The 11,812-nt window shown below is 37.7% G+C and overlaps 1 protein-coding gene across 2 annotated transcripts; it reads left to right on the top strand.

Annotated features, from left to right (window-relative positions):
* Positions 1–1,600: 1,600 nt before the first annotated feature.
* Positions 1,601–11,498, top strand: LOC124834779 (putative transcriptional regulator SLK2). 2 transcript variants are annotated; one of them, XM_047309571.2, is made up of 10 exons: positions 1,601–1,661; positions 2,439–3,655; positions 3,843–3,974; positions 4,273–4,321; positions 5,154–5,368; positions 5,458–5,526; positions 6,044–6,144; positions 9,942–10,035; positions 10,147–10,216; positions 10,363–11,498. In XM_047309571.2, exons 2-10 carry the CDS (start codon positions 2,696–2,698, stop codon positions 11,259–11,261), a joined length of 2,589 nt encoding a protein of 862 aa, XP_047165527.1. In that variant the 5' UTR covers positions 1,601–1,661; positions 2,439–2,695; the 3' UTR covers positions 11,262–11,498. The 2 variants fall into 2 exon arrangements, with proteins under 2 accessions (XP_047165527.1, XP_047165528.1); XM_047309572.2 differs by having other exon boundaries at positions 1,602–1,679.
* Positions 11,499–11,812: the final 314 nt, after the last annotated feature.

Below are 11,812 nucleotides of genomic sequence, written 5' to 3'. Positions count from 1 at the left end.
CAACAGGGTTTCTCGCACAACAGAGATTTTTGAGGTCGAAACCTCGCGGAGGCGCCGCTGCTACAACAATCACCGCACCTCGAGAAAGGTGTTCATGCCCTACCTACAAAACCCCCAACCAGAACCGCGAAGGAAAAGTAGAAAGAAGTCCTTGCAACGGGTAAAACGAGAAAAGAGAAAGGGAAGGAAGCTTCCCTGTTGCGCGAGCTCCACAAAGGCAACCCAAAGCTAGGTCTGCCTGCGAAAAAGAAAGACTAAAAATTGGAAAAGAGAAGTGGGCTTTGAGAGAGAAATTGCCAAATATGAAGTTTAATTAGGTTTCTTCAATATGAATTTCAATTTATTTAACGAGAACTCTTCTTGCTACCGCTCTCTTTCCAGATTTTATTAAAACTAATTCAGTCATTAACTTGTCTAACTCCATTTCCCTAATTTTGATTTTAATTAATATTTGAAAAAGTTCGTTGAATTTGAAGGCTTCCAAACTGCAGAAAAAACTCATCAAATTGATATTCTAGACCAAGTAGTGTACGGTATAAGGAAACATTAATAGAAGAGAGAGAAAAAATTAGGCATTGCAAGAAGAGGAGTAGAGAGAGAAAAAAAAGATCAGATTTCATAATCATGTCACCACAAAGTTAATCCATTTATGCCAATTTAGGGAAGGGGCTTCATTGATACAATTTATACCACATTGTGATCAAATATAGACATTTTTGAAAGCGGGTACTAACAAGAAAAATATTCTAAACCAAAAAAGTAATTAAGTCTATATATTATATATTGAAGTTCTCTAACATAAAAAAATTTATAAATTATTAATATCATACAAATATTATTGCTTAATCTAAATAAATATCAGTAAAATATAAAAAGTATATCAAACACAAATAGATGATCCAAATTAAAATATTTGTTCATCATAATTATTAACATATTTATATTGCAAATAAATTTAAGAGTAAATATGTTTTTAGTCCCTAAAATATTGGTCGTTTCTGGTTTTCGTCCCTCTTTCAAAGTAAGGTACAATTTGGTCCTCATTCTTTTCGAAAACGTTCGTTTTAGTTCTCGAAAACTAACACCGTTTAAAAAGTTGGTCCTCATTTAGCAACAAAATGAGGACTAAAACCAAAGTTTCGAGGACTAAAACGAACGTTTCGAGAAGAATGAGGACCAAATTGTACCTTACTTTGAAAGAGGGACGGAAACCAGAAACAGCCAATAGTTTAGGGACTAAAAACATATTTAACCCTAAATTTAAATATAAATGATTTCTGAAATAAAAAAGAAAATGCCTCCGAAAATTGTGTAAACAAGTTGTATACAAGATAAGACACTGTTCGACTTTTACACTCCAATTACAACTAAACGTACGGATGTTAAGAGAAAATTACCTACACACAGTTTCTTTCATGTTTAAAACTGCTTTCCAATCAAAACCAGCCACCTCAGCAATTGTATTGAAGTGGCTGCGATGTATCACCGACTAATCTCTGCTGTCACTTTCGCGACGCGTGTCTCAATACTGACCTGCCACTGCAGGTGAACAATAGCGCGTGACCGGTTTTACGGGTCACTCCAACTTTGTTATAAACTCTGCGATTTCAATTCATTACACTTCCGTTTTGCTTTCTTTTTTTCAGCTCGCGGTTTTCGCAGTGAGTAGTTCCTAAACGGTTCGTTTTGGCACCGAACTGTTTGAAATCTTCTTTCGGGGTTTTCAATTTTTCAGCTACTGATCGATCTTGAAGTGAATCCTTTATGTTTTGTATTTTAAATTCGTGTAGAGAATTATAATTTATTTGCTTTTTTTAGTTTTTGTGGTGTTAGGTTTAAGGTTTCCGTTTTCTGTTGTTTGGGCGATGTTCCCGTATTTTGGTTACTTCGTTGTTTGTTGATGGTAGTGAACTATTGTGCATGCCAGCAATGGAGTTGGGGTACTAGTTTCATCTTTTCAGTTCCTTTTTTATGTTTTTGAATTTGATTTTGGGTTTTAGGGCTTTTGGATATGTGAATTTAGAGTTTCAGATTTTGTTTTTATCACTGTGATATTGATCTTTACACTTGGGTTCTGATTCACTTTAGATGGAAAAGTGAACAGTCATAGCTCTGATGCGAAAATAAAGCGAGTGGATTTAGACATCTCAATAGTTTGTCATTAGCATGCATATAAAGTGGTTTTATTACAGTCTCAACTATTACCTCATTTTTCTCTTTGAAGCGAATTCCTGTCTTGAGAGCAGGTAAAGCAGTTGGAATTAGGATTTGATGTGTGAGATTGTTGCGTTGTGATTTTTATTGGAAAAGGGAGTTGGTCATTTCCGGGTTTATGCTTCTAAACCAGGGTTTTTTTTCGCCCACTTGTGTTTATTTTTGCTGAAGTTTTCCTTGTACTAATGAATATATATATGCTTTTTTATTCTTTGTTGTTTTAGATTTAGATCAGAAGTTGTCCAGTGTTGAGAAAGAATAACCGTTTTGGGTGCATTTGGTTGGACGGGAGTTGGTGGATTTGGTAAAAGGCTTTGGAATAGAGTGAAGCTTGAAGATTTAAGAAGAGATAGGAGAAATACTACCAGTAGTTCACAAACAATCTGTGTTTACTTGGAGTTCATGAGCTTTTTGAGAATATTTAAAGTACGAGTTAAGCTTGCCTCTGGAGAGCTACATAGACTGCAATCACCAAGGGGGTATGCCCCCCATGACACCTTCTCGGGTGACGGGAGGGTTAACCCAATCATCATCATCACATTCTGGAGTTTTCTTTCAAAGAGATGGACTGTCACAGAGTGTAGTTAACTCTCACTTAAGCTCATCTTTTGTTAATTCATCCAGCACGGTTTCGGGAGCTGGTAACCTGGGTCTGGTTTCTGGGGATATGAATAATGCAGTTCTAAATAGTGTGGCAAACTCAGCACCAAGTGTTGGAGCTAGTTCTTTAGTCACAGATGCAAATTCTGCTCTCTCTGGTGGCCCCCATTTGCAGCGAAGTGCCAGTGTTAACACGGACTCATACTTACGATTACCTGCCTCACCCATGTCATTTACGTCAAACAATATTAGTATTTCGGGCTCATCAGTGATTGATGGTTCCTCTGTAGTACAGCAGAGCTCTCATCAAGATCAGAATGTTCAACAATTGCAGCAGAATCAGCAGCAGCTGCAGGGTGCTTCAAGTGCGACATCGTTGCCTGCTTCTCAAACTGGTCCGTCTACCCTTCATATGGGTGCACATGTCCCTGGATCTTTCATTCATGATCCAAATAATGTATCTCAGCTGTCCAAAAAACCTAGACTGGATATCAAACAGGAAGATATAATGCAGCAGCAGCAGGTTATACAACAGATTCTTCAGAGACAAGATTCCATGCAATTGCAGGGTCGTAATCCACAGTTACAGGCTTTGCTTCAACAACAGCAGAGACTGAGACAACAACAACTCTTTCAGTCAATGCCACAGTTACAGCGAGTGCAGTTGCAACAACAACAGCAGCAGCAGCAACAACAACAACAAATGCAATTGAGGCAGCAGTTACAGCAACAAGTGATGCAGCCCTCTTCTGCTGTCAAGCGTCCATACGATAATAGTGTTAGTGGGGTTTGTGCTCGTCGATTGATGCAGTATCTCTATCATCAAAGGCAACGGCCGAATGTGAGTTCTGTTTATTTTCTACCTGTGATGGCCTATCTTAGTGTCACATATATGTTCACTATATAATCTGTTTATTCTTCAAGGTTATTCCTTTTGTTTCAGCAACTTATTATATCTGAGCGCATTGTTTAATTTTGAAGTTTATGTTTGTTACAACTTTGTTATTGAATTTTACTGTTTGCTTTAGGATAATAGTATTGCGTATTGGAGAAAATTTGTGGCTGAATACTACTCTCATCGTGCAAAGAAACGGTGGTGCTTGTCGTTATATAACAATGTTGGGCATCATGCACTTGGTGTTTTCCCGCCAGCAGCAATGGTAAATTTTTGCAGTTGTTATTTATTCTTGAATTGTATTTCTTGCTAAATAAATAGGGTGATGTCTTAATATTTTCTGATAACCATTTATTCAATGTTCTCTAAAAAAGTTAATAGATTTTATTAACTTACGTAATTGTTGACAACTCTTAGAATGATGATCAAGCAGAGTTATACTTTAAATAATTTCATTTGATTTGCTTTCTATTTTTGGTATATACCATTTTACCCTTTCGATCTGTTAGTGCTATTAAATCTTTGATAAGTACATGCATTGACATGGATTTTTCTTTGTTTAGGATGCGTGGCAGTGTGATATTTGTGGTTCTAAATCTGGAAGGGGATTTGGTAAGTATATGAAAAAGGAAGTATTGGAGTCCATATGATTTAAGATTCTTTTTTTATTTCTTGTTTTCAAATTATTACAAATATGTCATACAACTTTATATAAATAGGAAACACAGTGAAAAAGGATATATTTGTAATGATAAATTATTCATCTGATCTCTATAACCGCACAATCTGTACGATTTTGCCCCTTCATCTGATATTGGTCCCTACATATCTTCTAGGGTTGGAAAGTACAATACTGTTGTCTTGAATTATAGGGACTAAAACGGATGAAAAAGAATGTGTAAGGACTAAAATGAGTTTAAAAAGTATTGTATAGTGACTAAATGAGTCATTCTTGGTGTAGGGACTAAATTGTAAAGATTGTGCTGTTATAGGGATCGAATTAGTAATTAAATCTACTTGTAAATATTTTTGAAAACGTGAAATTTAAACAATCTGCTTTATCAAACCAAATCTAAGTGGTCCTTGTTTTGTTGTTTTGTAGCATGTTTTTATGAGAATTTAATTTCATTGTAAAATTTCGATTTGTACTTCATTTTGTTTAAATTTTGTGGCTGATAAGTACCCACTGAAGTCAGTGCTTACCAGTGACCAGATATCACAATCTTAATTGTTACTTTGCTTTAACCTTGGAGTCTAACAAAACTAGCTGAACTAAATGCAACCAATAATAGGATGATCAAATTACTTGTTCTTAGCATGCAACAGTGGTAGATACACAATTTGTGCATTGGATGTATATGTAGGTTAGATGGTTAGCACGCTATTTATTTAATTTTCTTATATAAATCTCATAATCTAATATTTACATTCTGGATTTTCTCAGAGGCGACTTATGAAGTATTACCTAGACTTAATGAAATCAAATTTGGCAGTGGAGTGATTGATGAACTTTTGTTTCTGGACTTGCCACGTGAAATAAGATTTCCTTCTGGTGCAATGATGTTAGAATATGCAAAAGCAGTCCAAGAGAGTGTATATGAGCAGCTTCGCGTTGTTCGTGAAGGCCAACTTCGCATCATATTCACTCAAGATTTGAAGGTTACAAAATTGTTTTTATAGTTTAATGTATTTTCTATTTGAATCTTATTTATATAATGACCTCCTGATATTCTTGTTAATTTGCCCAGATATTATCTTGGGAGTTCTGCGCAAGGCGGCATGAAGAACTTATTCCTCGAAGGTTGGTTGCACCACAGGTATGATTCTGCTTTGTTTAGACTGCTTTTCACTTTTGGAGTCATTCTTTGTTTTGAATAGATGATGGAGCTATTTGGTTGAATATTTTGGTTAAGTAGATCTTCATTTCTTGCCTGGTTTTAATAGACAGTTGAGGGTGTTGAGACTACCCTTGAGTGGATTACTTTGCATATTCCGTATATTTCTGTATAAAAAAATTCGGCATGTGCATGCTTATTTTACAATTAACTCCTCACATCTTGAATTCTTCCATCATATTTCTCAAGACGTCATGCATAAATGAAAATTGGTGAATGGTGACAGTAGTAATATATGGAAATTTGGATAAGGAAATTGGTGGGCATTAATGAAGCTTTCCCTTATTTTATTAAAGTGGAGATCATTGAAATTAAAGGTGACAGGTTTAAAGTTCTAAGTGACGAGGAATAAGAGATGATCACCTGTCTTAAGGTTGGTCATATGGCATAATTGAGGTATTCATTTTGCTGCTAATTCATATGATTTACACTTTTTCAGGTCAACCAATTAGTTCAGGTAGCTCAAAAATGCCAGAGTACAATTGCTGAAAGTGGGGCTGATGGGGTTTCTCAGCAAGATTTGCAAACAAACAGCAACATGTAAGTTAATGCATTGTTGTTCCTTAATTTATGGTATATTTCGTAAATCCTTCTCAGTTGATATATTTTTCTTTACTGCGTAGCTTGTGTTGTAATTTGAGATAATATCTTTAGAATCTTCCTAATTAGAGGAAATAGATATATAATCTTTATTTTATTTTACTTTCCTAGTTTTCCTATTTCTCTTTTTAGGAGAATTAGATTATTACAAATAGAGAGTATCAAAATGTATTTTTTATGATTGAGAATAATAAATCAGTCTTATTTTCCATATGGTATCAGAGCTTGTCTGATCCGCTTCCGCTGTCTTTGATGTCTGTCGGCCCACCATGGCCTCCGGCGGCCCCGTAAAAGTCTCTTCTTTAACATATGTTTTTAACGGGCTCCAATTGCCCTAGTCAAGTTCTACCTTAGAATTCTAGCTTTTTCTCCAGCATTACCAACACGTCTGTCCTTCTGTTAACAGCTACACAGAACTGTGCTTCCAGAATCTGGCCTAGCTATAAGCTATACTTCCAGAGTTCAATCTGACCTAGCTATAAGCTATACTTCCAGAGAGTTCAATCTGACCTAGTTATAAGCTATACTTCCAGAGAGTTGAATTTGACCTAGCTATAACCTATACTTCCAGAATTTGTCTCAGAATGGATTCCTCATACCAGTAGCTGCACCTGTAGTTTAAATAATGCCCATAGTTGGCATCTTCATTGACTTCCAATCAGAATCCTCGTTCACTATATTCCGCCGTGCACCGTCGCTCACCGTCGCTCTCCGCCGCTGGCCATCGTCCACCGCCGGCCAGCATCGGCTGCTGGACATCGTCGCAGTTTTGACCGGTGACCAGCGGATCTGGATCGTCTCTTGGAGCGACAGCCAACCGCGCCGGCTCCGATGGCTACTTCTCATTCATGCGCAGCCACGAGCACCAAATTAGTCCGATAGTCGCTGCCGACCACCGTAACACTTATGTCCGATGACCAACGGATCTGGACCGCCTCCTAGAGCGATGGCCAACCCGCCGGAGTCAGGACCAAACTTTGCTCAACGCGCCTCCACACACCGCCTTTCTTCAGCTAGTCTCGGGTGCATGTTTGTCACGCGTCGCCTTCTCAGCGTCGGCATCAAACCGCGCTGCTGTCGGTTGTCTCGACGGAGCTTCCTCTCTCTGTTCTGACCCTCCATAGCAGCCATTGCTGTCATCTTCGTTTTCTTCACAACATCTCTTTCTTCTCGATGCACGCTTCCGCATCGCCGGACCTCCCTCTCGTTTTTGTGTTCTGGTTTGGTGCGTCTGGTTACTGCATTCTGGTTTCTGTCACCACCAATGGGTTTCGCTATCACCAATGGGTTCGCACTTCGTTTCTGTTTCTCAAGCAACCGTGCTTCGTTCCGCTGCTACCATAGTCGGCGCAGGCGCAGTTAGTCGCCGCCACCGCAGTCAGTTGTTATAACCTCTACAGTTTGTCGCTGCCGCCTCAATAAGCTGCTGCATTTTCTTGGTCAAGATTAAGAGTGCTCATGAAGTGCACTAGCGGTCGTTTTCGCGGTTTGCCGTGAGGGAAAATATTTTTCACCCCCGCAAAGAACTTCCTTCTTGGGCTAGAGTTTAGCCCGTACTTCTTGTGATACAGTGTCAAGTATCACCATTTAGGAGTAGTCCAGCAGAGAACTTTGGACCTTCAACCTGTCTTTGGCCTTTTGATGCCATCATAAGTCCCAATCTTTGGTGTTTTTGGTTTCTGCCAATGCTTTGTTATAACAGCTCATTGAGAGTTGTTCTATGAGACCGCCCGCTGATTTGGCTCGTTCGATGTTAGGGGTTTCAGATTTGTCCCCAAGTACGGATCGGTTTCACTAGTTCTTCCACTTTCACGTTCTGTCATTGACGTGCATATGTCGTTCAGTCGTGAGGGGAAGAAAAGTTTCAGTCGTTGTAGGGTGGTTAAGTCCCTACAGGTTTGTTGCTGTTAGCCGTTGCAGGACAGTTCAGTTCCTACAGGTTTGTTGTTGTCCAGGGCAGTTAAGTCCCTTTTTCAGCCGTTGTAGGGTGGTTAAGTCCCTACAGGTTTGTGGCTGTTATCCTTTTAGTGTCGCTGCAGGGTAGTGTAATCCCTGCAGGTCTGTTGTTGTTTAGGGCAGTTAAGTTCCTGAAGGTTTGTTGCTGTTCAGGGTAGTTAAGTCCCTACAGGTTTGTGGCTGTTAGCCTTTGAAGGCCTCCCATATGTTACTCATGGAAATCATGTTCTTGAAGTTTTGTTGTTGTTCGCCACTATTACAATCCGGTCCCTACAGTTTGTTGTTGTTCGCCACTGGAGGCCCTTCATCTGTTCTTATAGTTTGTTGTTGTTTGCTGCTGCAAGTCATCATCCCTCGTCCATTGCTATCCAAGCTGAAGTTTCATGGTGCTTGTTCGCCCTCGTCCATTGCTGTCCAATTTGGGTTATTGACGTTCTCTACAATTGAGTTTGACTATTCCAAGCTTGGTTCATACAATCTTGTATGATCCAGCTTGAGAGGGAGTGTTGTAATTTGAGATAATATCTTTAGAATCTTCCTAATCAGAGGAAATAGATATATAATCTTTATTTTATTTTACTTTCCTAGTTTCCCTATTTCCCTTTATTTTACTTTCCTAGTTTCCCTATTTCCCTTTATTTTACTTTCCTAGTTTCCCTATTTCCCTTTTTTGGAGAATTAGATTATTACAAATAGAGAGAATCAAAATGTATATTTTATGATTGAGAATAATAAATCAGTCTTATTTTCCACAGCTTGTTTGATGTTTTATTCTTGTAATAGGGGGAGTGTTGTAATTTGAGATAATATCTTTAGAATCTTCCTAATCAGAGGAAATAGATATATAATCTTTATTTTATTTTACTTTCCTAGTTTCCCTATTTCCCTTTATTTTACTTTCCTAGTTTCCCTATTTCCCTTTTTTGGAGAATTAGATTATTACAAATAGAGAGAATCAAAATGTATATTTTATGATTGAGAATAATAAATCAGTCTTATTTTCCACAGCTTGTTTGATGTTTTATTCTTGTAATAGGGCATACTGCGATATGGCTAGAAAGCATATGGTGCAAACTATATTTCTTCATATTTACTGGATTCCCTGTATGTTTCCTTTTTCTTTCTTTGGGGCAGAGGGGTGGTGGTGCAAATGCCGTTAGTGATTAGGTGATACAGGCTTTTTTCGTGTTATTACTTTTAACTGAAAAATACAACTTCAATAAAAAAGGTTATTGAACATTTTTACTTTTTTAAATGCAATATGGCAATCCAATTTGGAACGATGTGGAAAATGAGAGGAAAAAAACTCTTGCTGGAAGTCAATAGCCATAAAATAGGAAACGGAAAGATCTTAATTGTAGTACGAGATTTTCCAGTGGGCATATTTGGTGCATTCTGGTGCTCATGCTTTACAAAATTAACATTTTTTATATGTACACAGGGTTGTTCAAGTCACAAGCATTCATATTTTTACAATAAGGCTATTCAAGATTAAGAGCATCTCATGGTATCTTAAATTAAATAGAGATTAGAAATTGAGATTCTGTTTTCTATTTGTCTAACTCTCCAGTTGGGCATTTTACAAGCCATGTTTGGTTAAAAAGTATCTGGTTAGAACAGTCTGTGACATTGATTGGTTCAATTAGTAAGAGAATTATATTAGTTGTTTTACATATATTATTGATTTGTTTTGTGCGTTGGGTTGAGTTGTGAACCTAGTTCAAGTTAACAATTACAATGAGACTGGACTCAAGCTTAAAGTAATGTTTATTTTGCATCAGGGTATTGACAGCTGGGCGCCAGCTTGCTAAAATTTTGGAGTTGCAATCACTTAATGACTTGGGTTTTTCTAAAAGATATGTGAGATGTTTGCAGGTATGCTATAAAATTGTATTTCAAAATTTTAGTAGTGTTGAGTACTATAGAGAAAACTAGTCATCCGTTATGCTATGTATTTTCTCAATCCTAATTACCTGCGGTTGACAGATATCGGAGGTTGTCAACAGCATGAAAGACCTAATTGATATTTGTGAAGAGCACAAAATTGGGGCAATTGGTAATTTCCATCTGGTTTTTATGATTATATTACCCTAGAGTTTAGTTTAAAATTCTTGTATGAAGCTGATTCAATTTTCGGCTTTTGGAAATATATTCTTACATTGTCGTTAGCCTTTGTAACATTGATCCAACATTTACGTGCAGAGAGTTTAAAAAATTATCCTCGACTAGCAACAGCCTCAAAGTTCCAGATGCAAAAGATGCAGGAAATGGAACAGATGGCAAGTGTTCATGGTCTGCCTACTGATAGAAACACACTCAATAAGCTGATGGCAATGAATCCTGGATTGAACAACCACATAAACAGCACTCATAATATGGTTAATCGTGGTGCTTTGAGTGGGTCAGCCCATTTAGTTCTTACCAACTACCAAAATCTTCTCATGAGGCAAAATTCAATGAATTCTAGCCCTGGCTCCAATCCTGGATCCTCATTCAGTAATTCGAACCCAAGTCCCTCTTCTGCTTTGCAAGGAGCTGGTCCTTCTTTAATTCCAGGCTCAATGCAAAACTCTGTAGGTGGTTTCCCAGGTCCCCATCTACCCCCACAGCAGCAGCAGCACCAGCAACAACTCCTTCAACAGCGTACGTTAAGTGGAAATGGTTTACTGCAACAAAGTCATTCCCAGGGGTCCCAAGGAAATCAAGCCCTACAGCAGCAGCAGATGATCCAGCAACTGGTGCAGGAAATGTCAAATAACAATGGGGGAATGCAATCACAGTCTCTTGGTGGACCCAATGCAAATGGGAATCTGGCAAAAAATGCACTGGGTTTTGGGGGCCATGCTCCATCCTTAAGTGGAGGTTCTGTCAATGTTCCAGGAAACAATGGACCCATTTCAAGGAATAACAGCTTCAAAACAGCTTCCAACAGTGATTCTTCTGCAGCTGGTGGCAACCATGGATTCAACCCAAGAACATCTGATATGCCACAAAGTCTACATTTGCAAGGTATGGTTCAGGATATTGGCCATGAGTTCGCGGATAGCTCCTTCTTTAACAGTGATCTTGATGATAACATGGGTTTTGGATGGAAGGCATGACTAACACAACTTAGCCATGTAATTGGCATATCTTGTTGAAGTGTTTATTTTATTATATTATCATTGTACAGGATACTTTCAATAGATGCTGTTTTTTTCCTGGTTTTCAGTGTCATAATTTTCTCGATGGAATTTGTTTGGACTTGGACTCGAGTAGGTGTTTAGGGATTTTATTTGAGAGTTTTTGTCCTGCAAGTGTAATCTATTGGACTATGACAGTAAGCATTTTATACGGCACTTACATTTCTTATCTAATAAGCTTAATCAAATGCCACTGACAACACCACTTTACCTATAATACAAAGCAAGATGTCCTCCTAAGCTATTTAAATACTCGTTGCAAAACACAGGACAAAAAGTGAAATTGATGTGGGAAGGATACCAAGTGGTCTATTACTATATATAGATATATAATGTTAATGACAACTAATTTTAATGAAATAAAAAGAGGGTGGAAAATAATAAAATTTGAATTAAAAGGAAAAAAGTGAAAATTTGTAGAAAATTTTATACATTTGTATTAAATCTGATTTTAATAACAATCAAAATTA

This window comes from Vigna umbellata, chromosome 4 (assembly GCF_029865625.1).
Source record: "Vigna umbellata cultivar VRB3 chromosome 4, Vumbellata_1.0, whole genome shotgun sequence".
Lineage (NCBI taxonomy): Eukaryota > Viridiplantae > Streptophyta > Magnoliopsida > Fabales > Fabaceae > Vigna > Vigna umbellata.
This window is presented reverse-complemented; position numbering and strand designations above follow the sequence as displayed.